General features: G+C 43.8%; 3 protein-coding genes across 3 annotated transcripts in view; all 3 read left to right on the forward strand.

Moving 5' to 3' along the window:
* Positions 1 to 27,905, forward strand: part of LOC141270519 (uncharacterized) — a 248,884-nt gene that overhangs the window by 28,764 nt on the left and 192,215 nt on the right. The gene's annotated exons all lie outside the window — the stretch shown is intronic.
* Positions 1 to 27,905, forward strand: part of LOC141270535 (uncharacterized) — a 176,368-nt gene that overhangs the window by 28,764 nt on the left and 119,699 nt on the right. The gene's annotated exons all lie outside the window — the stretch shown is intronic.
* On the forward strand, positions 728 to 27,712 carry LOC141270570 (oocyte zinc finger protein XlCOF8.4-like). Its single transcript, XM_073680646.1, has 7 exons — positions 728 to 816; positions 14,866 to 15,015; positions 15,145 to 15,324; positions 15,408 to 15,531; positions 15,615 to 15,712; positions 15,911 to 16,001; positions 26,850 to 27,712. The coding sequence occupies exons 2-7, from the start codon at positions 14,959 to 14,961 to the stop codon at positions 27,674 to 27,676; spliced, it is 1,377 nt and encodes a 458-aa protein (XP_073536747.1). The 5' UTR covers positions 728 to 816; positions 14,866 to 14,958; the 3' UTR covers positions 27,677 to 27,712.

A 27,905-nucleotide genomic window follows, 5' to 3' on the forward strand; every position in this document is an offset into this window, starting at 1 on the left:
CAGTTATCTGAAGAACTGAAATAGGCTACAGAGTCTTAACTGCAGAAGAATCTAATTTTTTCTGCTCCGCTCCATACGCCTCGTACACGCGCGGCTCCGCTCCGTACGCCTCGTACACGCGCGGCTCCGCTCCGTACGCCTCGTACACGCGCGGCTCCGCTCCGTACGCCTCGTACACGCGCGGCTCCGCTCCGTACGCCTCGTACACGCGCGGCTCCGCTCCGTACGCCTCGTACACGCGCGGCTCCGCTCCGTACGCCTCGTACACGCGCGGCTCCGCTCCGTACACCTCGTACACGCGCGGCTCCGCTCCGTACACCTCGTACACGCGCGGCTCCGCTCCGTACACCTCGTACACGCGCGGCTCCGCTCCGTACACCTCGTACACGCGCGGCTCCGCTCCGTACACCTCGTACACGCGCGGCTCCGCTCCGTACACCTCGTACACACGCGGCTCCGCTCCGTACACCTCGTACACACGCGGCTCCGCTCCGTACACCTCGTACACAGGCGGCTCCGCTCCGTACACCCCATACACCTCGTACACAGGCGGCTCTGCTCCGTACGCCTCGTACACACGCGGCTCTGCTCCGTACGCCTCGTACACACGGCTCTGCTACATCCACACTGTAAACCCCTCCTGACCCCACACATAACCTTCACCTCATCCAGCACCATGACAACCAGCACAGCAGAGTCCTGCATCCACTGAGGCCCCTGATCATGTGACCCCTGACTCCTCCCCTCCTGTGACCTCATCACAGGTCCTGTGCGCACAGAACAGCCATATATGTGGTGGCGGCTCTGCAGGTGGAGGTATGTGGAGATCCCCGTTATTATCTATTGAGATTGAACATCATTCACACTCGGCCATTTTGGATTTGTAAAGAAACTGCTTTTTATCTGCTTTTAGTTTTGTTTTTTTTTGAGGTTTCTGAACATTTTCTCTGTCAAATTTCCTGCACACAGATATTATTCATTTGCTGCTCATTTTTTATGGCTGAGTTCACTTAAATGGTTCACAGTCAGCCCAGAGTAGGACGTTTGTGCATCATTCTCAGGTGAACCATCAGCCCACGGAAAGAAAGGAGTAAATAGCCTCAGTGTGTGTGAGCTGGCCTTATCATCAGACTGGGGTGAAATCCTTATCTATTGCATATGTAATGTGCTTCACTCATTATGATCAACCACAGTCCCCTTATAATTACAGCCTGGGCCCAGAATAAGATTTTTCTCTTATTTATTTATTGATTGATTTTACTGATTTATATAGCGCCATTAATTCCACATTGCTTTGCAGACATCATCATCACTGTCCCCAATGGGGCTCATGTGACGATACAGTCTATAATTTTAATCAACCAGACGATTAGATTTGTTAAGCCAAGAGAAATACATTATTCTCTTTGTGTTGACTTGTAAATGTATGTGTATTTCTGTGGCTGGTCAAGAAGGACATACGATTATTTGTATAACCCTTATTGTTGTCTCCTCTTGGGTCTGTGAACAAGGAATGTTTGCTAAATATGTTGATTAATCTTTGTGTGGACACTGTGGCTTGTTGACTCACAAATTCCCTATCAGTATGTCTTTGGAGAGTGGGAGGAAACCGGGGAACCCGGAGGAAACCCACACAAACACGGCGAGAACATACAAACTCCTTGCAGATGTTGTCCTTGGTGCTAACCAGAGTTCTGTAAGTTCCAGCTACAGCCCCCTTTATTATTGCCAACCATTATTCCTATCTATTTCACCCTATAATTGCCAGCCTCAGCCCACCTTGATGTCAGCCCCAGTTTCTCCCATAACTGTATACTATGTATATATATCTTACTGCTATATACAGAGTATATCTCCACATGCCAATTGTAAAATTCCTGAAAACCAACCACCTAACCACTTTTGATAAATAATTTAAAAAAATTAAACGCTAGGGGAGCAGCTGATGAGATTTGCCATGAAAACCTACTCTAGTGCTAGCTTGCCTTATGACTGCAGTAAATGTGGGCGGGGTCCGCTTGCATGTGTGTCATGTCACCCCTCCACTTCTGGGCATTTGCAAAATATAAGGGAGGATGAAGTTTAGCGTCCGAGTGTGGAGATATTTTGTTGGTGACAGCAATGTGATACCGAGATGTGGACAGTGTCAATGAAGGCCAGCGGCAACACAGATTTTATTAGTTGGCACTGCGCTGCTCACTGTATCACATGTAGCAGTAGGCGATCCAGGTGTGTGGTGCTCCCATAGCGGGAAGGTAAAAAATGGAGTATAAACAATTTATTTCCAATAAAAAAAGGTTTTTATTTAAGCAAAGATAAAAACACAATTAGTGTTGAGCGAGTATGTTCTGTTAACCCTTTTGCCGTGTATGCTCGGGAAGAGCACCAAGTATTTACAGCTGCTCGGTGATATGCTTGAATCACTCCTGTGTGCAAGATTTGCGACTGATAGACAGTTATATTACATGGGAGGAATGTCTATTTCTTACACGGTAAAGAATATTTATACCGTGTTAGCCAGTAGATAGAACAATGTTGGAATCTGAGAGTCCTCAGTGGCTGATACCTTTTAATGGCTAACTGAAAAGATGGTAAACATAGCAAGCTTTCGAGACAACTCAGGTCTCTTCTTCAGGCTAATAATGACACCAAATCTGAAAACACATACATATGTACATAGGCAAAAGAAAAAAAAAGGAAAAAAAATCAGTGCAATGTGCTGTCGTAAATACGACAGGTGACGTAAAGCAGAGTCAGGCTAGGGAGGGGGAGAGGAGCTGGGAAAGTTAAAGCAAGATTCTAAGATAGGCGGAACAAATTGTATTATTGTTATATGGTTAGTAACCTGTGGAGATCTGCAAATACTTTAAGTGAGTTGTGGAAAGCGATAAATCAAAGCAAGAGAGTTCACGTACATGTCAAAAGTTCATTGTCCTCAAAATGGAGTCTCTTGGAGATGTGACACCGAGATGTGGACAGTGTCAACGAAGGCCAGCGGCAACACAGATTTTATTAGTTGGCACTGCGCTGCTCACTGTATCACATGTAGCAGTAGGCGATCCAGGTGTGTGGTGCTCCCATAGCGGGAAGGTAAAAAATGGAGTATAAACAATTTATTTCCAATAAAAAAAGGTTTTTATTTAAGCAAAGATAAAAACACAATTAGTGTTGAGCGAGTATGTTCTGTTAACCCTTTTGCCGTGTATGCTCGGGCCGAGCACCAAGTATTTACAGCTGCTCGGTGATATGCTTGAATCACTCCTGTGTGCAAGATTTGCGACTGATAGACAGTTATATTACATGGGAGGAATGTCTATTTCTTACACGGTAAAGAATATTTATACCGTGTTAGCCAGTAGATAGAACAATGTTGGAATCTGAGAGTCCTCAGTGGTTGATACCTTTTAATGGCTAACTGAAAAGATGGTAAACATAGCAAGCTTTCGAGACAACTCAGGTCTCTTCTTCAGGCTAATAATGACACCAAATCTGAAAACACATACATATGTACATAGGCAAAAGAAAAAAAAAGGAAAAAAAATCAGTGCAATGTGCTGTCGTAAATACGACAGGTGACGTAAAGCAGAGTCAGGCTAGGGAGGGGGAGAGGAGCTGGGAAAGTTAAAGCAAGATTCTAAGATAGGCGGAACAAATTGTATTATTGTTATATGGTTAGTAACCTGTGGAGATCTGCAAATACTTTAAGTGAGTTGTGGAAAGCGATAAATCAAAGCAAGAGAGTTCACGTACATGTCAAAAGTTCATTGTCCTCAAAATGGAGTCTCTTGGAGATGTGACACCGAGATGTGGACAGTGTCAACGAAGGCCAGCGGCAACACAGATTTTATTAGTTGGCACTGCGCTGCTCACTGTATCACATGTAGCAGTAGGCGATCCAGGTGTGTGGTGCTCCCATAGCGGGAAGGTAAAAAATGGAGTATAAACAATTTATTTCCAATAAAAAAAGGTTTTTATTTAAGCAAAGATAAAAACACAATTAGTGTTGAGCGAGTATGTTCTGTTAACCCTTTTGCCGTGTATGCTCGGGCCGAGCACCAAGTATTTACAGCTGCTCGGTGATATGCTTGAATCACTCCTGTGTGCAAGATTTGCGACTGATAGACAGTTATATTACATGGGAGGAATGTCTATTTCTTACACGGTAAAGAATATTTATACCGTGTTAGCCAGTAGATAGAACAATGTTGGAATCTGAGAGTCCTCAGTGGTTGATACCTTTTAATGGCTAACTGAAAAGATGGTAAACATAGCAAGCTTTCGAGACAACTCAGGTCTCTTCTTCAGGCTAATAATGACACCAAATCTGAAAACACATACATATGTACATAGGCAAAAGAAAAAAAAAGGAAAAAAAATCAGTGCAATGTGCTGTCGTAAATACGACAGGTGACGTAAAGCAGAGTCAGGCTAGGGAGGGGGAGAGGAGCTGGGAAAGTTAAAGCAAGATTCTAAGATAGGCGGAACAAATTGTATTATTGGTATATGGTTAGTAACCTGTGGAGATCTGCAAATACTTTAAGTGAGTTGTGGAAAGCGATAAATCAAAGCAAGAGAGTTCACGTACATGTCAAAAGTTCATTGTCCTCAAAATGGAGTCTCTTGGAGATGTGACATCCCCAGTTGTCCTTTAAATTTATATAACAACACGTGAATATATGATATCCCCATTAAAAGGTATCAACCACTGAGGACTCTCAGATTCCAACATTATTTCTTACACATTCCTCACAAGTAATAAAGCTGACAAACAGTTGCAAATCATGCACACGGAGGGATTCAACCATATCACCGAGCAGCTGTAAATACTCGGAGCTTGGCCCGAGCATACTCGGACAGAACATACTCACTCAACACTAAACACAATGCATTTCAGCTACTAACAGGTATAGCTTCACGTGATCACACAATTTGTTTCTCACTTGATGATTTTACAATCATCCACTCCGCTTAGCGCCACATTTCTATCTTTTTTTTACTGTATCACACATGATTGGATTAGATTCACAGACCTGTGTAACGTATGATAGGATTAGATACACAGACTGTGTCACACATCTTAGATTTGGATACATGACTGTTTAATCAGCATAAAGCCTCATTCAAATGTCTGTGAAGCAGGGACGTCTGAATGCAGCTTTACTGTTGCATCTGTAAAGAGCATCAGAAGAGATGAAATTGTCACAAAGTAATCTCTTCTTAGGCGCTTTCGAGAGGCAACAGTAAAGCCTCATTCAGACGCCCCTGCATCATAGACATCTGAATGTGGCTTTCCAGTGACCTAGCAGAGCAGTGTGATAATTACACTGCTGAGCTCTGAACACTGCGGTGACAATGTCAGTGAGCACAGGTCTAGCAGCCTGGCATTGCACTGCTAATGCTAGACTACCAAGCTGTTCTCGCTGCTAAAAAGTCACTGCCACAGTCCTACTCTCACTGATCAGAGCAGGACTGCGGTGGTGACCTCTTCCAGTGGTGAGAATAGCTAAGTAACTTGGTATTAATAGTACAATGTCAGGCTCCTTGAACTTTGCTCACCATCACTGCCTAGTGCTACTGCACTGCTCGCTGGCCGGACCTCCTATCACTGCTACTAAATACTTTTAGCGATCATGGGTGGAAGTTGTAGCTCAGAGCACAGCTCTGGACTACAATAAAAATTTTCCGGCCTCCTCCCACATCTGTGACCTGGGCAGCCTAGGGGGCATGTCCAGATCACAGCTGAGACAGTCATAGTACAGGAGATGGGGTCAGACACCAACCACAGTCCTCCATGCTCAGTGGATCATGTATTTGCAGTGTGTAAGTGTCATGCTCAGACACTTAATTCCAGTAAATAAAATGGCGGCTGTAGAAATAATAATGCAAAAAATGCTAAAACACATTTCTTTTTGTTTAAAGCATAAATGATGGTAGAATTAATGAAAAAGTAAAAATTATGACACATTCCCTTTAACTCCAGCCAGGTCAATTAAGTGGTAGCAGGGAGGTCTATTATTTGCCGTATTCCTTCATGTGAAGCAGTAAAGACGGTTTAACTAAATTATGTTCTGGTTTGTCAATGGACTCAACTGTCTTATTTTTTATTTTTCTCACTTAGGCTATGTGCCCTATGTGTTTTTTCCTGAGCGTTTCTGCATCTCCCTGGCAGAAAAAAACGCATGCGGATTGTTCATGTGGATTGTACATGTGTTTTCCTGCCAGGGACATGCGGAAGTGAAGCGTTCTTCACATGCATTTCCGCATGCGGGTTGACAAGCGCTTTCCAAGCGATTTTAGCATCACTTGGAAAGTGCTTGTCAACTTGGTCACACTATATAAATCCAATCAAACAGCATAGATTTATATAGTGTGACCGAGAGAATGTAAAAAAATAAATATATACTTACCCTCCGATGGCCCGCGCAGGCTTGTTTCGCTCGGTCCCGGCTGCCGGCAGCAGTGGATTGAAGGACCTGCCGACGTCAGCGTCGTGTGACCCGTCACATGACTCTGACGTCAGCACAGGTCCTTCATTCCATCGCAAAGTGCCGGGAAGCAAGGAGGAGCGCACCGCGGGCCGCCGGAAGGCAAGTATACATTTATTTTTTATTTTATTCTTTTTTTACAGCTTTTAATGGTACCTGGGTCCGGAGGAGAGTCTCCTGTCCTCCACACCCGGGTACCATCCGCACATTAGAACGCGCCAATTACGCAAGTACAGATGCAGTCTTGCGGAATTGGCGCGTTCTAATGCAAGTAAATGGAGGCGAAAACGCAGCACTTCCGCAAAATAATTGGTAGTGCTGCGTTTTTTTCCGCAATGATAATCCGCAGCGGAAATTTCCGCAGCATGTGCACAGCACATGCGGATTATCATTGAGGGACATGGCAGGCCTTCTACCATGCGTTTTTTAAGGGTTTCTGCCGCTGCGGAAACGCTTAAAAAACGCATCGTGGGCACACAGCCTCATAGTCATTAATTCCATAGTGCTTTATAGACATTATCGGAACATATACGTCATATGTCGGATATGTCGGCTCCCTGACTTTGTTGCCCTTCTTTCCTCTTGATTCGATCATGGAAATCCTGATCTACTGAAGACCCCCTTGTCTGTAATGATGGTACTCTTATGAAAGCCAGCCCATGTCTTTGATCTGCTGCATTAAGTTTTGTTTTACGACCACTGCATTTACCAGCCTCATTGCACATTCCTTGCTGCTTCTTCAAAGCAGCTTGAACAGCAAATCTTAAAACCTCAGTCTTATTTGAAATCTTTGCATTTGAAAGACCTTGCTGATGCACTATAACTACTTTGTGTCTAGTTGCTGTGCTCAGTCTTGCCATGTTTTTTGACCTGTGGCATAAAACTGTCTTCCTACACCATTACCTTTGCAGCAGAGTTTTGTCTTTTCCTCACCCAGTTTTAAAGGGATTCTGTCAGCACAGAATGATTGTTCAAACCGAGTATAGGCGCTCAGTGATTCATGGTGGGGCTAATCAGTTAAATGCACCTTCCCAGCTGCCTGTTTGCCCACAATCTCCAATGATACCTTGGTTGATGAAATCAGTCCTGTGGTTCTTGTGTAATCTTTACTTTCAGTTTGAAGATAATGATATGCTTGTGCTTCAGGACAGCCTGTGGGGGGCGCTCTATCTGATGCTCTGCTTACATATTCAGCTATATGCTCTTGTGACAGCTCATTGATTATTCACTGACCTGCCTCCTATTTTACCTAGCCTCACCCTACTAGATGCATTATGTAAAATAGGAGGCAGGTCAGTGAAGGATCACTGAGCTATCATAAGAGCATTCAGATGAATATGTAAGCAGAGCACCAGATAGAGCCCTCCACAGGCTGCCCTGAAGCACGAGCATATCATTATCTCCAAACTGAAAGTAAAGATTACACAAGAACCACAGGACGGATTTCATCAACCAAGGTATCATTTTAATCAGTGTAATGTCGCCTACCTGACAGTGTATGTAGTTTAATGAGCACAATCCTTCTGACAGTTGCGCTTTAAACACACCAAATTTAGAGTAGCAGCTGGAGTTATAAGACCTCATCTTACTAGAACTCATCATGGGGTGATGAAATGTATACACTTGACAAGCAAAAGGGTAACAATGTTTTGAACTTTTGACTTTCAGGCTCCATATCTCACCATCCCCTACTTCTATGAACGTGAGACTACCATCTTTTTTATAGAAAATCATCTTGGCTTTCTCATACAGAAATTTTATTTGCATATAATTAGTTATGCAGGTTCTTATCATGCCACTGCATAGTTACTGTTTTTCTCCTGGTGGTGGAAAAATCTTTTTCTTCCTGTATAATACAAATTACAACCTCTTCTCACATTCCCTAATAGCTCAGTGTGTTATTACCTTGATTCCCAAGTGAAAGGTCACTGGTTCGAATCGAAGAGCAGTCATGAAAAAGATGTCCGAAAAAAAGAGAAACTGCATCATCCAGCTCATCGTTAGCAGTCTCTGGCCAAAAGAATTGCCAAATTGTGAATGCCATCACAGTTAGAATAATATGAAATGAAGTCCATCGATTCAAAAGCCAAGAGGTGGACGACCTGGCAAAATATCGGAGTCAACAAGTCAGCTCATCACAAGGTCTATCAGTTCTGACACGACAAACACGACAGTGAAGGTGGTTCGTATGCTTCGTATTAGTAAGATCACAGACATCCGTGCTAGCAATGTGTGATGAACATTACACAAGTCTTGAATAGTGGCCTGAAAAAAGGTGAAGCCTCCACTTCAAAATCGTCATAAGAAGCATCGGCTTGACTTTGGAAGAAAAGTGGACAGCAGAAGATTGGAAACGGGTGATTTGGTGCAATGAAACAAAAGTCAATAGACTCTGATGGGTGCAAATGGGTCTGGAAGAAACAAGGGAAAAATGGGCTAACGGATCGAGAAATTGAAGGAACTGTCAAGTTTGATAGAGGAAATCTAATGATATCAGATGGTTTCACAGCCAAAAGCGTTGGATACTTGACCAGTGGTCTTGATACTGATCTATATGTGGGTATCCTACAAGACAAGTTACTTCATACACTTGAGTACTAAGGGTATATAAAGTGTTCCAGCAGGACAACGTCCCGAAGCATAAGTTGAGATTGGCGAAGAAATAGCTCAATGACAATGAAGTAGAGGTGCTGGATTGGCCTCCACAGTTCTCAGACATCAACCCAATTGAACACTTGTGGATAGACTCGAAGAAAAAACTGTATACAAATCGAAGTGAGTCTACCAGTATGCACCAACTTTGCAAACATGTATAAGAGACCTTGGATAAGATTTTGGTCTAGACATGTTTGAATCGAAAGCATGTCCAGAAGGATTCAGGCAGTGTTGAAAGCCAAAGGTTGATTTACAAAATACTAACAAAATAATAAAAATAAAAATTTATTTTATAGGAGCAAAACAGTAACAAATGCAGTGACATGACAGGAATCTGCTCTTATGCAAAATAGTTGTAAGTCAGATTTATGTATGGGACAGCCAAAATGATTATCTATAAAATGATGGTAGTCTCACGTTCGAAACAGTAGTGGATGGCAAGATATGGAGCCTGAAAGTCAAAAGTTCAAAACATTGTTACCCTTTTTGCTTGTCAGTGTAAAAATGAACTGTTAACGTATTTTATTTGCTGTACAAGCACTGTTGTCCTGTATGCTGAGATTTTTATATTGTTAAATATCTTCAAAATTATCTGAATTTATTTATAACTCATGTGATCCCAAGTGAGAGGTGTTAGAACCCTCCTGTTTGTTTTTTCCATCTTGTGTTTTGCGGTCACGTGACCATCTGCCTTTATATTCCAGCTCCGCCTTTTTGGCTGTGCTGGACTTCAGTGTTGTTTGACTGTTTTGCTAGCCAGGTGCTTCGCTGCCTATCTCTCAGTTCGCTTGGTCCTTCGGGACCTCTAGTACCTTATTGTCAGTTTGTCTTTTGTTTTCTGCAACAACTTTCTCTGTTCAGGAGGTGTCCCTTTTTTGGTCCAGTCCTTAGTTCTTTTAGGTACCCCTTCCCTTTATTCTATAGGTCTTCGTTCAGACTAGCCTAGGACTAAGGCGGGTCTGTTCGCTAGGAACAGACAGCCCGCTACATCGTAGGGATTCAGCTTAGTCTTACTGTAGGAAAAGATTTCCCCGTCTTTCCTTAGTTCTTGTTGCAGATCATAACAGTAAGTCCAGCCCAAAAAAAAATAATTAAGGAAATATTAATACGGAGATCAGTATGGCTTCCGTCCAGGATTTGGCTCAACGCTTGCAGGGGTTGACTCTGAAGGTGGCCGAGCTCCAGCAACACGTGAGTAGCTGTTCTGGAGCACATTTTTGGAACCCAAGGTAGGACTGCCGGATGTTTTTTTATGGTAAACAGCAAGATTTTTTTTTGCTCGTTTGTTATATTTTCTTTTGAGACCAAGGTCCTCCTGGGAATGAATCACAGCGCATTGGTTTTAGTATGTCACTTTTGCACAATGAACCACAAGGGTGGGCCTTTTCTCTTCAACCTAATGATCCATGTTTGAGGTCGGTAGAAGAGTTTTTTTCTGCTATGGGTCTATTATATGACTATCCTGATCGAATCTCATCTGCTGAGGCAGAACTCAGGCGTTTGAATCAGGGATCAGATGATGCTGAGATTTATTGCACACACTTTAGAAGGTGGGCTTCTGAAGTCAGATTGAATGATCCTGCTCTGAAATGTCTATTTCTTGCTGGTCTGAGTGAAAGGGTTAAGGATTTGCTAATTGCATTCCCTGCACTTGAGACTCTGCAGGATGCCATGCAATTAGCTGTTTGTGTGGATAGGAGGCTGAGATCTAGGCAGAATGAGGTAAAGACTTCTGTAATGCCAGGTCCTAGTCCCCAGAAAATCTGCTCAGATGGCGGAGAACCGATGGAGGTTGGGGCGATGTCGCTCCGCTCTTAGGAAAGAGACCGGAGGTTCGCTGAGGGATTGTGTCTTTATTGTGGTAAAGCTGACCATTTGAAAAAAAAAGGTCAGGTACGCCTGTATAGCTTTTTTACGCTCTGCAGGAGTATTTCTTTCTGGGAGTACTAGTCTGCAGGGAGATTTGATTGAATTTCAGGTATTTGTGGATTGTGGTTCAACACTTAATGTGATTGATAAAGGGTTTTTGTAAAAACTTAAATTGAAATCCAAACCTTTGTCATCACCTATTTCTGTGATTGCAATTGATAACACTCCCTTGAAATGTATTACTCACAAGGTTGCTTCATTTCCCCTCACTATCAATGATCTTCACCAAGAAATTTTGGACTTGGTTGTATTAGATAATTTACCCTCTCCGGTCGTTCTAGGATTGCCTTGGTTAAAAGTGCACAAAAGTGCTGGACTGGTCTACTAATATGATAAAGTCATGGAGTCCGAAATGCTATGATAAATCTTGTAATGGTCGCATTGCGGCTGTGGGAAAAGGGGAATTACCTGTACCTATTCAAGATTTTTGGAGGTTTTTTTTTCGGAGCAGGAGTCGCACGTTTTACCTCCTCATAGAGATTATGATTGCGCCATTGAGTTTATTCTGGGAGCTACTTTTCCCAAGAGTCGCTTGTTTAATCTAACTATCCCTGAAAGAAAGGCCTTGGAGGAGTACATAGAGACTAGCCTGGCTGCTGGTCACATTAGACCTTCTAAGTCGCCTGTGGCAGTTGGATTTTTCTTTGTTAAAAAAAAGGCCTGGGGTTTGCGTCCGTGTCTGGATTTTCGTGAAATTAATAAGATTACCATACCCATATTCCTACCCATTGCCGTTAATTCCTGACTTGTTTAACCAGTTAGTGGGGGCCAAGTGGTTCTCTAAGATTGATCTCCAGGGGGCATACAATTTGTCACGAGTGAAGGAGGGTGATGAATGGAAAACTGCTTTTAACACTCCGGTAGGTCATTTTGAGAATCTAGTGATGCCTTGTGGTCTTACCAATGCACCTGCATTTTTTCAGAACCTTATTAATGACATCTTGAGACCTTTGATTGGTAAGAATGTGGTTGTGTATTTGGATGACATTTTGATTTATTCGCCAGATCTGGAGTCCCATTGGCAGAGTGTACGTGAAGTTTTGCAGTTATTGAGTGATAATTCACTCTTTGCTAACCTGGAGAAATGTGAGTTCGCTGTGCAGAAAATTAGTTTTTTGGGCTACATTGTCTCCAGCGAGGGCTTTGAGATGGACCCGGTGAAGGTTCAGGCTGTGCAGGAATGGCCTAGGCCTATTGGTTTGAAATCTATACAGAGATTTTTTGTTTTTGTCAATTATTACAGGAAATTCATTAAGAATTTTTCTGTAATTGTTAAGCCTCTAACCGAACTCGCCGGGAAAGGTGCGAATGCGGTCCAATGGACTACTGAGGCCATTGAAGCATTTAAGTATCTCAAAGAGAGGTTCAATTCAGCCCCTATCCTTATGCAGCCTGATGAGACCAAGCCTTTTTTGGTCGAGGTTGATGCTTCATCGGTGGGGGTCGGAGCAATTTTGTCTCAGGAGAACAGGGATGGGGTACATCCTTGTGCCTTCTTTTCGAAAAAAAATTCGGAAACCGAATTGAATTATGATGTTGGAAATAGGGAGTTGCTGGCGATTAAACTTGTGTTTGAACATTGGCATCATTTTTTTGGAGAGAGCTAGATTTCCTATTCAGGTTTTCACAGATCATAAGAATTTGAGCTATCTGGATGCTGCCAAGCGCTTGAATGCCCATCAAGCTAGGTGGGCACTTTTTTTTCTCGGTTTCATTTTTCTGTTACCTATATCCCTGGTACTAAGAATGTTAACTCCGATGCTTTATCTCGCAGCTTCTCTCCTGTGGTCGGTGCCGAAGAAGAGGACAATATTTTACAGAAAGGAGTTGTGGTGGCGGCATTGGACTCCGTTTTAGAGAATGGAATTCTAAAAGCTCAAGATGATGCTCCATCTAACACTCCCCATGGGAGGTTGTTCGTGCCTAGAACCTTTAGGAGAGACTTGTTTGTGGAGTGTCATGAGTCTCGGTTGGCAGGTCATCCAGGAATTTCTGAGACTAAGAATCTTATCAGTCGCAGTTTTTGGTGGCCTGGATGGCAGAAAGAAGTCACAAAGTGGGTGCGTCAATGTACGGTGTGTGCTAGGTCAAAGGCTTCACATACTCCTGCTGCAGCGTTGCTTTGCCCTCTGGAGGTTCCTAGTGCGCCTTGGATGCATCTCACAATGGATTTTATTACTGATCTGCCCGTGTCTGAGGGTTTTACTGTCATCTGGGTAGTCGTGGACCATTTTAGTAGGATTTTTCATTTGGTCCATTCATTAAATTGCCCTGCGCCAAGACACTTGCTGAGGCATTTGTTAAGGAGATTGTCAAGCTCCATGGCGTTCCCACGGATATTGTTTCTGATAGAGGACCTCAGTTTGTGGCTCGCTTTTGGCTTGCTTTTTGTGACAGGTTGGGAGTCCATTTGTCATTTTCGTCTGGGTATCACCCTGAGTCTAATGGGACAGACTGAAAGAAAGAACCAGGATGTTGAACAGTTTTTGCGATGTTTTGTGGTGGACAATCAAGAGGTGTGGTCTGAGTTTCTGCCTCTCGCAGAATTTGCTCTTAACAATCATACATCCTCCTCAGCTGGGTGTTCTCCTTTTTTTTGTTATACTGGGAGACATCATTCTTTTGGTTTCATTCTCCAAATTGGGGTCGGCGGTGCCCGAGGAGGAGAATTTTTCCGGTGATTTGGAGAGAGTTTGGACTAATGTACGTTGCAACCTTCAAGAGGCTAACAAGAAGTCCAAAAAGTATTTTGACAGAAAACGAAAGGAGGTTTTGTTTACTGTGGGTGACATGGTTTGGTTGTCTTCAAGGAACCGGCTTTTGAGGATTCCCTCTAAAAAACTGGGTCCTAAGTTTGTGGGTCCATTTAAAGTGCTTCAGGTTGTTAACCCGTCTGCGGTTAGGTTGGATGTTCCTACTTCCTGGAAGATTAATCCTGTGTTTCATGTTTCCTTGTTGAAAAAGGCGGATGTATCTGATAGGGATGCCACTGTCTCAGTTCCTCCTGTGGTGGAAGACGGCGAATATGAAATTTCACGTATCTTGAATTCTAGATGGCATAGAGGGAGAGCACAGTATCTCGTATACTGGAAGGGTTTCGGTCCCGAAGATAACTCCTGGGTAAGGGCTGATGATGTCTCTGCTCATAGGCTTGTTAGAGCTTTCCACAAGAGGTTTCCAGATAGGCATGGGCCTGGAGGATCCGGAAGATCCTCTTAAAAGATGGGGTACTGTTAGAACCCTCCTGTTTGTTTTTTCCATCTTGTGTTTTGTGGTCACATGACCATCTGCTTTTATATTCTAGCTCCGCCTTTTTGGCTGTGCTGGACTTCAGTGTTGTTTGACTGTTTTGCTAGCCAGTTGCTTCGGTGCCTATCTCTGTTCGCTTGGTCCTTCGGGACCTCTAGTACCTTATTGTCAGTTTGTCTTTTGTTTTCTGCAACAACTTTCTCTGTTCAGGAGGTGTCCCTTTTTTGGTCCAGTCCTTAGTTCTTTTAGGGACTCTTTATTCTATAGGTCTTCATTCAGACTTGCCTAGGACTAAGGCGGGTCTGTTTGCTAGGAACAGGCAGCTCGCTACATCGTAGGGATTCAGCTTAGTCTTACTGTAGGGAAAGCTTTCCCCATCTTTCCTTAGTTCTTGTTGCAGATCATAACAAGAGGACCTTAGTTTTCTGTGTCTGACCTCTTAGATGTGTGAAGTGCTCTACCACATTATTGCTTTACACCAGCATCACAACTCTAGTAATTGCGTATTTTACATGTTTTTATAATGCTTATCTTCTTTCCAATTCAGTTTCCTGTAATATTGGATCGCCTGACTGGAGATCTTCTATATAAGGGCATTTTACTGGTTGACCCATCAAGGAGAGATAGGGGCAGAGACAAGATGGCAGAGAGAATATTACACCTCACCCTAGAGATCCTCTTCCGGCTTACTGGAGAGGTGAGACATTATGATGACGTCACATTACATCATTCTCATCTATGGGAATAACAGATGGACAGAACTGGAGAGGTGAGGACTCTGGAAATGTCTGTAGTGAGATTTATTAATGTGTCTCTCCATAACCAGGATTACACAGTAGTGAAGAAGACCTCTAGTGAGCTCTGTCAGGACCCTGTGTCTGAGAGATGGGGAAGACCCTTGAGCCCAATCACGGGGCCTACACCTCACCCATTGATACATGATGACATCAATGACCAGAAGATCCTAGATCTCACCTACAAGATAATTGAGCTACTGACTGGAGAGGTGACACTGCTGGGAATGCTGGGACATTATACTGTAACGCTGTGAAGGGATCGGGGGGATGACGGTATCATTGTATGTGTCAGGTTCCTATAAGGTGTCAGGACATCGCGGTCTATTTCTCCATGGAGGAGTGGGAGTATTTAGAAGGACACAAAGATCTGTACAAGGATGTCATGATGGAAGTTCCCCAGCCGCTCACATCACCAGGTGATAGACAGGACTAAATACAGACTGCCTATAATTATCTGTATGTAAAGAATGAATTCAGTCCCTGTATGTGTTTCCTCCAGTTCTATCCAGTAAGAGGGCAACACCAGAGAGATGTCCCAGTCCTCTTCTTCCACAGGACTGTAAACAAGAAAATTCCAATGTTCCTCAGGATCATCAGGTAGATGGAGAGAAGGTGTCATGAGATCTCCCCTATGATGTGTAGACGGCTGTGAAGTTCTTGTGCTCAGTCTTGTTTTATCCACCAATATTATATGTTTTATACTTGTGTAATGAGAACGGTGGAGATGGCAGGATTAGAGCTGATCATAGATGTGACTTTTTCATCTGTCTGTGACTCTTACAATATTTGTTTCAGGGTGAAGACCTAACCCATATTAATACTCTAGAGACATATATGAGGGGTAATATGCGGTGTAAAGAAGAGATTCCTGCATTTGACTACCCAGGTGAGTTTTTGTATATACATAAATATATATACAGTACAGACCAAAAGTTTGGACACACCTTCTCATTTAAAGATTTTTCTGTATTTTCTTGACTATGAAAATTGTACATTCACACTGAAGGCATCAAAACTATGAATTAACACATGTGGAATTATATACTTAACAAAAAAGTGTGAAACAACTGAAAATATGTCTTATATTCTAGGTTCTTCAAAGTAGCCACCTTTTGCTTTGATGACTGCTTTGCACACTGTTGGCATTCTCTTGATGAGCTGCAAGTGGGAGTCACCGGAAACGGTCTTCCAACAATCTTGAAGGAGTTCCCAGAGATGCTTAGCACTTGTTGGCTCCTTTGCCTTCACTCTGCGGTCCAGCTCACCCCAAACCATCTTGATTGGGTTCAGGTCGGGTGACTGTAGAGGCCAGGTTATCTGGCGTAGCACCCCATCACTCTCCTTCTTGGTCAAATAGCCCTTACACAGCCTGGAGGTGTGTTTGGGGTCATTGTCCTGTTGAAAAATAAATGATGGTCCAACTAAACGCAAACCGGAAGGAATAGCATGCCGCTGCAAGATGCTGTGGTAGCCATGCTGGTTCAGTATGCCTTCAATTTTGAATAAATCCTCAACAGTGTCACCAGCAAAGCACCCCCACACCATCACACCTCCTCCTCCATGCTTCACTGTGGGAACCAGGCATGTAGAGTTCATCCGTTCACCTTTTCTCCGTCGCACCAAGACACGGTGGTTGGACCCAAAGATCTCAAATTTGGACTCATCAGACCAAAGCACAGATTTCCACTGGTCTAATGTCCATTCCTTGTGTTCTTTAGCCCAAACAAGTCTCTTCTGCTTGTTGCCTGTGCTTAGCAGTGGTTTCCTAGCAGCTATTTTACCATGAAGGCCTGCTGCACAAAGTCTCTTCTTAACAGTTGTTGAAGAGATGTGTCTGCTGCTAGAACTCTGTGTGGCATTGACCTGGTCACTAATCTGAGCTGCTGTTAACCTGCGATTTCTGAGGCTGGTGACTCTATTAAACTTATCCTCAGAAGCAGAGGTGACTCTTGGTCTTCCTTTCCTGGGGCGGTCCTCATGTGAGCCAGTTTCTTTGTAGCACTTGATGGTTTTTGCAACTGCACTTGGGGACACTTTCAAAGTTTTCCCAATTTTTCGCACTGACTGACCTTCATTTCTTAAAGTAATGATGGCCACTCGTTTTTCTTTACTTAGCTGGTTTTTTCTTGCCATAATACAAATTCTAACAGTCTATTCAGTAGGGCTATCAGCTGTGTATCCACCTGACTTCTGCACAACACAACTGATGGTCCCAACCCCATTTATAAGGCTAGAAATCCCACTTATTAAACCTGACAGGGCACACCTGTGAAGTGAAAACCATTTCCGGTGACTACCTCTTGAAGCTCATCAAGAGAATGCCAAGAGTGTGCAAAGCAGTCATCAAAGCAAAAGGTGGCTACTTTGAAGAACCTAGAATATAAGACATATTTTCAGTTGTTTCACACTTTTTTGTTAAGTATATAATTCCACATGTGGTAATTCATAGTTTTGATGCCTTCAGTGTGAATGTACAATTTTCATAGTCATGAAAATACAGAAAAATCTTTAAATGAGAAGGTGTGTCCAAACTTTTGGTCTGTACTGTATATATTTCGGCGAGTATCGAGTATCTTCAGCGTACTTGGTGATATGTTTGAATCACTCCCGTGTGCATGATTTGCGACTGTTTGACAGCTTTAATACATGTGAGAAATGTGTAAGAAACAAGCCTTCCTTACATGTATTAAAGCTGTCAATCAGTTTCAAATAGTGATGAGCAAGCATGCTTGGTGCTCACCCGAGCATCTCACTGCTCGAGATGATCTACACTCTCCGAGTATTTCCCGGGTTGCTCGGTGGGAGCTCGGGTCCCCTCCCTGGATGTTTAGAGTGCCAGTCAACATTCAGGGATTGTCTGCCACAAACTGTAATGCCGCAGCCATGTTGGTTCTAGCATTACAGTGATTGGCTGGCTGCACAGCATCATCAGGTCTATATCAGACCTGGCGCCACCATGTTCGTCACAGTCACTCCGGAATCAGGCAGTGTAGGGAGAGGTGCTGCTGAGCTAGGGAGAGATTTGCTTGTTTCTAGTTACAGTAGTCTAGGTGTACCAAACTATATTAGAGACACATATCCATCTCAACTAACAGTCCTTCTGAGGACTAATCCAGGTGCACAGATATCAGTGCTAGGCAGGCAGGCAGGGTATATAGCAGACTGCAGTGCACATAGCAAGAGGGTCCATTCCAGTTCTGTCTTTCTATAAGTAGCCCTGGGTATCAGGGGCCAGGAATAAGTATTTTTTTTATCTTAATCCTGATTATTTGCTTAAAAAACACTCCAGAGAACACAATTTTTCTGCACCATTTGCTTATTGGCACTGCAGAATACAGCCAGGTCCTTTCCATAATACAGCGCTAAAAATCCAGCTATTTAAAACTGTGGTTTGTCCGTCACACGGATCACATACAATTGCGCTGAAAATATTGCCATTTCTGGCCTCCATTAAAATTTTGTTTCAGTGTGTCAGTGAAGTTATTGACACCAGTTTGCTGTTAAAAATAGTTACCTACAGGCCAGCTATTTAATACTGTGGTTTTGTAATAATTATAATGGATACCACAGGAGTCTCTTTGCTTGGAACATAGATACTACAGAACACAGTTTATAGGTGTCAAAGTGTATATTATAAACACACGGTGTTTTAAACAAGTGCAGACAAAAAACTCAAAGTTCATAAACACTCAGGGGAAAATGCAATCAGCAGAGCAGTGTGTAATGCACAGTTCACACTAGAGGATGCTAGAAAACAAGTAAGTCTTTATCAATATATATTAGATAATCCAGGGAGGCCTGGGTAGGAAGTCCCTGATAGTTGCAGAGCACGGGTCTAGGTGAGGACTGAGGCTCAGAGGAAAAAGGAGGAGCAGCCAGGAGAAGGATGAATACTGGTAACAACTGAATGCAGCAGAGTCTCTGAGAGCAGGTAACAAGAGATCCACACAAGTTTGCAGGGGAAAGCAGGATACTAGGAAACCACCAGGAACAGGTCACAGGCAGAATACGCTAGCACTGACTAGAGGCTGGGGTGGAGTTATAAAGCAGGAAGACAAGGGGCACACGAGACAAAAGACACCATCTTGAAAGAGGGCAAAAATGGCCAAAATGTAATCAAAAATATTCGAAGTCCTGAGAGGTTGGTCTGTCACACGGATCATATATAAGTTCGCTCCAAATTCAGCCATTTGTAGTGAGCGTGGAAGATATTGTCCTCCATTTAAAATGGATAAGGCATGTGGCAAGGGACGGGGAACTGGACGTGATGGTGATGGTGCATGCAGAGGCCGAGGCCGTGGGCAAGCTGAAATTGTGCCACAACAAACACCCACATCTTCTCGCTCGACCTTCCTGTCCCAATTAATAGGGGCCCGCAGAACACCACTATTGAACACAGAGCAGTGTGAAAAGGTTATTGGTTGGATAGCAGATAATGCTTCCAGTCACTTAGCCACCACCACCACCACCCTGTCTTCCACACAGTCAAGTCTCAGTAGCCGTGAATCTGGACCGCATATTCCTCACCCTGATCCTCCTTCCTCCCACCATGCTGAGTCCCCAGAGACAACTGATCCTGCACTTGGACACTCCGCTGTTCACTTTCCCATTTATAGATTCGGGCCTTTCGCCCTGTCCACTTGAAGCGGAGCAAGAGGAGATAGCATGTAGCGATGCCAAAATATTTGAGCAGCCACGGTCACACGAAGGTGACAGTGAGAAAGTGCAATTACTGTTGCAAAAGGTGGATGATGATGAGACACAATGGACAGAAAGTCAGGAGGAGGACCAGGGTGTGGAAGTGGAAGACGAGGTAGTGGATGATATAGTAACTGACCCAACCTGGCAGGAGGACATGCAGAGTGAGGACAGCAGCACACAGGGGGAGGGAGGCAGAGCACCCCAACAGGCAGGAAGAAGCAGTGTGGTGGCCGCAGACAGAAGGCAGGCAACCATTCCCCGTAACACCAACACGAAGGAAGTTGCCAGTACAACTGTTAGGTCTTCCCGAGTCTGGTTATTTTTTAACCCCTTTACAGCCTGGGGTGTAATAGTACGCACCAGGCTGTCACCCCCTGTTCAGCGTGGGCTCCGGCGCTGAGCCCACACTGAATCGGGCATATGTCAGCTGATTATTACAGCTGACATGTGCCCACAACAGCTACTGGTGGAATCGCAATCCACCCGCGGCTGTCAGCATGTTAAATGCCGCTGTCAATCTCTGACAGCGGCATTTAACAGCGCCGCGCCGGAAGCGCGTCACTTACCCCGCCCATTGGTGACCCCGTCACGTGATCGCGGGTCACTGATGGGTGGGCATGACAACCCTGGGTCTGCAGCAGACCCCAGTGGTTGTCATGTACTGATCGCTATGAGCGCCACTTAGTGGTCGGCGCTCATAGCACAGGAGCATTTCTGCTACATAGAGGTGATCTGCTCATCACCTCTATGTAGCGGAGGCAATCGGACAGTTGCTGCTTCTAGTCTCCTATGGAGACTGTAGAAGCAAGCAAAAAGTGTAAAAAAATGTTTTTAAAAATATTAAAAAAATAAAAAAAATATAAAGGTTTAAATCACCCCCCTTTCGCCCCATTCAAAATAAAATGATAAAAAAAAAACCACATACACATATTTGGTATCGCCGCGTTCAGAATCACCCGATCTATCAATATAAAAAAAGAATTAATACGATCGGTAAACGGCATAACGAGAAAAAAATTCTAAATGCCAGAATTAAGTTTTTTGGTCGCCGCAACATTGCAATAAAATGCAACAACGGGCGATAAAAACATCGGATCTACCCCAAAATGGTATCAATAAAAACTTCAGCTCGGTGCGCAAAAAATAAGCCCTCAACCGGCTCCAGATCCTGAAAAATGGAGACGCTACGGGTCTTGGAAAATGGTACCATTTTTTTTTTTTTTTTTTTTTAGCAAACTTTTTTTTCAACACTTAAATAACAAGAACCTATACATGTTTGGCATCTACAAACTCTTAATGACCTGGAGAATAAGAAATGCAGGTCAGTTTTAGCATTCAGTGAACGTGGTAAAAAAAATTTAAAAAAACATCTGTGGTATTGCACTTTTTTTGCAATTTCACCGCACTTGGAATTTTTTTCCCGTTATCCCGTACACGATATGGTAAAACTAGTAATGTCGTTCAAAAGTACAACTCGTCCCACAAAAAATAAGCCCTCACACGGCCATATTGACCAAAAATTATAAACGTTACGGCTCAGGGAACAAGGGGAGCAAAAAACGAAAATGCAAGAACGGAAAATCCCAGGGTCCTTTAGGGATTAAAGACTCTGCCGATAGCCCCAAAAAGCCCATTTGCACCACCTTCCAGGCCAGCATCAGCAGGGGTAGCAAAACTATCAGCCTGACCAACACCAGCATGATCAGGCACATGGCAGCAAAGCACCCAACTTTGTGGGCCGAACTCCAGGGTCCAGGAACAGTGTCTGCGGGTGACACCACTGCTTCTTCCGCTGTTGTGCATGCAAGCCAATCCCCTATCCATAGTGCTTGTGAAGATGCCTCCTGCCCTGTACCTGTCGTTGCACACTCTCAACTAGCACCATCATAAAGCACGTCCTTGTCCCAGCGCAGTGTCCAGTTGTCCATACCCCAGTCCTTGGAACACAAGCACAAATATGCAGCCAACGCCCCACAGGCCACACTACTAAATTCACACGTTTCGTGACTGCTTGCGCTCAAAATGTTGCCTTTTAGGCTCGTGGAGACCGAAACTTTCCGCAACCTGATGCCAGCGGCCATCCCTCGGTACTCGGTCCCCAGCTGCCACTATTTCTCCCTGTGTGCCATCCCCGCATTACACAAGTTTGTGTCCCACAACATTAGCTGTGCCCTCAACAATGCAGTTAAAGGGAAAGTCCACCTAACCACGGACACGTGGACAAGTACTTGTGGGCAGGGACGGTACATCTCGCTGTCGGCACAATGGGTTAACATAGTGGAAGCCAGGACCCAGTCGGACCTTGGGACGGAACACGTCCTCCCGACGCCTAGGATTGCGGGCCCTAGGTCAATCAGGGTTGCCCCCACAGTCTACAGCTCCTGCACCTCATCCTCCTCAGCCTCCCCCTCCTCTTCAGCCTCCATCTCCAAAATTACCACATCAGTCACAAGCTGATAGTACTGCCTCAGCCAAGCAGCAACAGGCTGTGCTGAAGCTAATATGCTTGGGTGACAAACCACACAATGCTAAAGAGTTGTGGACAGCTCTGAAAGAGCAGGCAGATCTGTGGCTGACACAGCTGAACCTACAGCCAGGCATGGTCGTGTGTGACAATGGCTGGAACCTGGTGGCATCTTTGAGGCGAGGCAAGCTCACACATGTACCATGCCTGGCCCATGTGCTTAACCTCGTGGTTCAGCGGTTTCTCAAAAGCTACCCGGAGCTGCCGGATTTGCTTGTCAAAGTACGCCGCCTGTGTGCCCATTTTAGAAAGTCAGCTACGGCTTCCGCTGCCCTTGCCATGCTTCAGCAGCATTTCCAGCTTCCGGCTCACCGACTGGTGTGTGATGTCCCCACGTATTGGAACTCTACGCTGCAGATATTGGGAAGGATTTGTGAGCAGAAGAGGGCAGTTGTTGACTACCAGCATCAACAAGGCCGTCTATTCAGTTCAGACTCCACACATAAGACCTCAGGAGTGGACATGGATATCAGACATCTGTACCATCCTCCAAAACTTTGAGGACTCCACCAAGATGGTGAGCGGCGATGACGCCATAATTAGTGTCACCATCCTGCTTCTCCGTCTTCTGAAACGCTCTCTGCTCACAATCAGAGGATGCATTGCAGGCGGAGCACGATGAGATGGAGCAAGGAACCATACAGGGTTATTACACACAGCCTAGCCTCATCTCATCCCGACGTGGATTGGGTGACAATGAGGAGAAGGAAGAGCAGGAGCTAGTTTCATGCGCTATAGACGGTACTACCTGCACAACTGTCATACCGTCTGTTCAGCGTGGATGGCCAGAGGACAGAGAGGAGGAGGAGAGCATATTCAGTCGTCCCCTTGGTGAGGACTCCGTGAGTCTTGCCTGTTAGCAGTCTGGCATGCATGGCTGAGTTTGTTAAGCTGCCTTTCCCGTGACCCTCGCATTCTCAAAATTTTGGGTGGTCTACAAAAATAGGGCAGTACCAGAAGGCCCTTGTTGCGGAACTATTAAAAAAATTCCCATCTGAAAACGCTGGCGGCAGAGGTCACAGTTCGTTGGACAACCAAGGAGTACAGCCAAGAGAGACAAAACTCTAATCCAGCTGAGGCAGGGGAACACTGTCAAAGTTCTGGGAGAGTTTTCTCAGCCCCCCCCATCACACAGACCCTGAGGCGTGGGATACTCTCACAAGGAGTGCAAAGTTTGGGATGATGCTGAGGAAGTACCTTGCCGACTGTACCAACGACCATGATTCCTCTGTGCCTTATAATTATTGGGTATCCAAGCTGGATACGTGGAATGAACTGGCTCTCTACACCTTGGAGGTCCTGGCCTGCCCTGCCGCTAATGTTTTAATCAGAGCGTGTTTTTAGTGCGACTGGTGGAATTATAACTGATAAGCGCATCCGCCTGTCAACTGAAAATGCTGACAGGCTGACTCTTATAAAAATGAACAAGGGCTGGATTAGGCCAGACTTCTCAACACCACTGAATGATAGCAGCGTAACATAAACTCAAATCCAGTGTCTTTTTTTGGGGAGGTGTATTCCCATGCCCCTTTTCACACCCACACATGGGTATACGCTTCCTGATTTTGGCTATTTGCTCTTGTCCTCATCCTCATCCTCCACCACCATATCACCAGGGTGATCGTGGTCCGTGATGCAACACCCACATAATTTTTTTAAAGGTGGTTTATGATGCCCATAAGAAAAAAATTATACAGTATGTTCACGTATTCCCCCCCCAGGGGTAAATATCAGCCCATACACTTAGTGCATGGGCATTACAAGTATAGGAGACCCACTCCTTTCTAATGGGAACATTTTTTTTATGAGGCCCTCCTCCATGTCTTTTCCAAGGTGCATTGGAGTGCCTCCCAATTTTTGGCAGCCCTTGCATTCACTGCATAGGCCAACACTATGGGAGACCCACTTCCTAATAATGGGAACATTTTTTCATGAGGCCCTCTACGTCTCTTCCAAGGGGCATTGGAGTGCCTCCCAATTTTTGGCAACCCTTGCATTCACACATAGGCAAGCACAATGGGAGACCCAATTCCTCACTTCCTAATAATGGGAACATTGTTTTCAGGAGGCTCTCTGACTTCCTCGTCTCTTCCAAGGGGCATTGGAGTGCCTCCAAATTTTTGGCAACCCTTGCATTCACTGCATAGGCAAACAGTAAGGGAGACCCACTTCCTAATAATGGGAACATTGTTTTCAGGAGGCCCTCCTCTGAGTCTCTTGAAAGAGATATTGGGGTGCGTCCAAATTTTGGGCAGACCTGCCACTCGCTGCATACACAATAACAGTATAGGAGACCCACTCTGTAGTAATGGGAACAACAAAGCATAGCCGGCTGATGGCTCTCTAAGAATAGTGAGGGCCGACAGCTGGCCCTATAAAAATAGGCTTTGTGACTTTCAGTGTCCCTCGTTCATAAATGAAACAGGATGTGTCTGATGATGTGTCACATACCACATGACCAGATAAGGTTGTAAAATGTTAAAAAGACATTTCCCGGTGAATGTATTTGTCACGGTTGAAAGCAATGCAAAAGTGCAAAAGCGCATCAAAAACGCTACTTGTGAACATAGTCTAAGGTGTGGAGGAGTGTTTTTGGTTATTTATTTTGCCTTATATACAAATCATTACCCTGGAAAGGATGTTCCTTAACGTATTTCCCAGGAAAATCCATTTTAGTTTTGTTTTTGCATGTTTTATTGTGAGTCCGTAAAAGTGGCGTAATACCTCTGACAACATTGTTGACAGCAGTGACCTGGGAGTTAGAAATGCTTCCAGGGTTCTTCCCCATGCTGTTCCCATGTCATTTGAATACTGTTCCCATTGATTTGGGCAATTTTTAGGCCCTCTGCAGACCGCCTGGTGGAGCCGCCTGAAAAATGCTCGAGTTTCCCATAGACTTATATTGGGCTCGTTGCTCACCCGAGCATTCCAATTTGCTCGACCCGAGCATCGAGCACTCGAGCATTTTAGTGCTCGCCCATCACTAGTCGCAAATCATGCACACGGGAGTGATTCAAACATATAACCGCCCGAGCATACTCGCCGAATAGGTTACCCAAACATACTCGCTCATCACTAGTCTTAAACTAATACTCTGAATTTATAACATTTTCTCATTTTTGGTAGGAGTCTAATATTAGCAATCTTTGCTCACTCTTCCTTGCAGTAGCTCCAGATCTGTCAGATTGCAAGGGCATCTTCTGTGTTTAGCGCCCTCCTTAGACACAGATATCCAATTGGATTCAGGTCTGTGCTTTGGCTGGGTCATTCCAAAACTTTGTTCTGTTGGAGAACCTGCCATTGTGCTGAAATTCCTCCTCATGTTCAGCTTTTTAGCAGAGGCCTGAAGGTTTTGTTGCAAAATTGACTGATATTTGAATCTGTTCATAATTTGCTGCACTTGGCTAATACCCCAGTTCCAGCTGCTGAAAAATAGTCCAAGAGAAGCAGAAAGTGGCAGTGGTAAAATATAACTTTTAATATATATTCTTTAAAAATACTTCATTATAAAACAGATACGTGCTAACATAGAAAATTAAAAGAGCGACGCTCTAAAAATCAGACTAATGGCCAATAGATCCAAATGGCCAAAGGGCCTAATAGCCAAGACACACAGTTGTGTTGTACTTAGAGGTTAGTATCCATGGATAACGCAGAGACAGACGTTCTGCAGACCAAGGATCTACACTAAACCAATGTGTCCTAGTTGCATTCACACTGCAAGGTTCACAGACAAAATCACACGCCGGTGACTATGTGACAACCAGCCCCAATATAATAGGTAATGATCATGTGCACAGAAGTGCACCTTAAATAATATAGCTCAATTGATGTAAACCAAGACCAAAGGGCTTATATATAGATAATGTCTATATTAACACATGTTAATATCATGTCATAGCTACCATATGCAAAATGAATTGGAATGTTCTCACCAAATGCTGTAGTGAAGTACCTCCATTCAAAGGCAGGAGTGGTATGAACCATGACTTCCAGAATTAGTTCCACAATAGTGATGCATGAACGTGCTTAGATAAAGGGTAATCTGAGAACACTCGGTTGCTAACCGAGTATCTTCGGCATGCTCAAAAAATAGGTTTGAGTTGCCTCAGCTGCATGTCTCACGGCAGTTTGACAACTGGAACACATGCAGGGATTGCCTGTTTGTTAGTTTTTCTCTGGATCTATTTTGTGCTCTCTGCTCCTGTGTTATTTGTTGAATTCCTGTTGTCTGACCACGGCCTGTTTCCTGACCATTCTTTGACTCTGGATTTTGTACTTTTGCTGAACTCCTGGTTTTGCCCTCTCTTGACTTCTATCACCTTTGGTTCACTCCTCAAGCCAGCAGCCCTTCTATGGTAAGCAATCCAGTGGGAACCCTTTGTACTCATGAGACTGCTAGATTTGCATTACTGTCTTAGTTAAAAAGCAAATTTTAGGCTTAAAGTAAAAGTATAAATTTTAGGTGATGTAATTTAAAAATAATAAAATTGTTTTTATTCTTGGCAGATGACTGTCCCAGGAGCTCAGAGGGACATTGGATATCTTTAGATTGTATGGCAGATGATCGTGGTATCACACAAGATCCATACGAAAGGCATGTCATAATTCCAAATATAGCCCTTCACAGCAACAAACTATCATCTGATCCTTATAAACAGATCCTCTCTTCTAATTCATCACAGAATCTTAAGAAAAATAAACGTCCCCAAAATGGTGTCATAAATCAAAGATTATACATGGGGAAGAAGCTATTTTCATGTTCAGAATGTGGAAAATATTTTAGCTGGAACTCTAATCTAATTAAACATAAGAAAATTCATGCAGGGGTGAGACCATTTTCTTGTGAAGAATGTGGGAAATGCTTTAGAGAGAAATCAAATCTTGTTAGACATCAGAGAATTCATACAGGAACAAAGCCATTTTCGTGTTCAGAATGTGGAAAATTTTTTAGAGAGAAATCAGATCTTGTTAGACATTATCGGATTCACACAGGGGAGAAGCCTTATTCATGTTCAGAATGTGGGACACTTTTTACCGATAAATCTTCACTTCTTAAACATCAAAATATTCACACTGGAGTAAAGCCATATTCATGTTCAGAATGTGGGAACTGTTTTAACCAGATATCAAATCTTATTAAGCATAAGAAAAGTCACACGGGGGAGAAGCCATTTTCTTGTGAAGAATGTGGGAAATGTTATACTGCTAAGTCAAATCTTGTTAAACATCAGAGAACTCACACAGGGGAGAAGCCTTATTCATGTTCAGAATGTGGGAAATGTTTTAACCAGAAAACTGTTTTATGTAGACATCAGAGAATTCACAAGACGTGAAACCATTTTTATGGCCAAAATGTGCTGAATACTTTAACAAGAAATCATCTTAATAAAAGTTAAATAATTATCAAATTGCTGAAGCCACTTTTATGTAGGAGGAAAGCATTAAATGAAGGGTCTTCATATATAATTAAACTAATATTAGTAGAAGGGGAAATAATTATAGACACTTCAGATATCTTTTCCACGTTAAGAACATAGTTTAGAGAAATATACACGTCTAAAT

Source organism: Phyllobates terribilis, unplaced genomic scaffold (assembly GCF_046119375.1).
Source record: "Phyllobates terribilis strain yellow unplaced genomic scaffold, ASM4611937v1 Scaffold_5__5_contigs__length_657084704, whole genome shotgun sequence".
In the NCBI taxonomy this organism is placed as follows: Eukaryota; Metazoa; Chordata; class Amphibia; order Anura; family Dendrobatidae; genus Phyllobates; species Phyllobates terribilis.

Excerpts from the sequence above, each read along its gene's own strand:
- LOC141270570 (XM_073680646.1), top strand. The coding sequence starts at position 14,959 with ATGGCAGAGAGAATATTACACCTCACCCTAGAGATCCTCTTCCGGCTT. Across the intron at positions 15,532-15,614 it reads CCAGCCGCTCACATCACCAG|TTCTATCCAGTAAGAGGGCA; the intron begins GTGATAGACAGG and ends TGTTTCCTCCAG. Across the intron at positions 15,713-15,910 it reads ATGTTCCTCAGGATCATCAG|GGTGAAGACCTAACCCATAT; the intron begins GTAGATGGAGAG and ends TATTTGTTTCAG.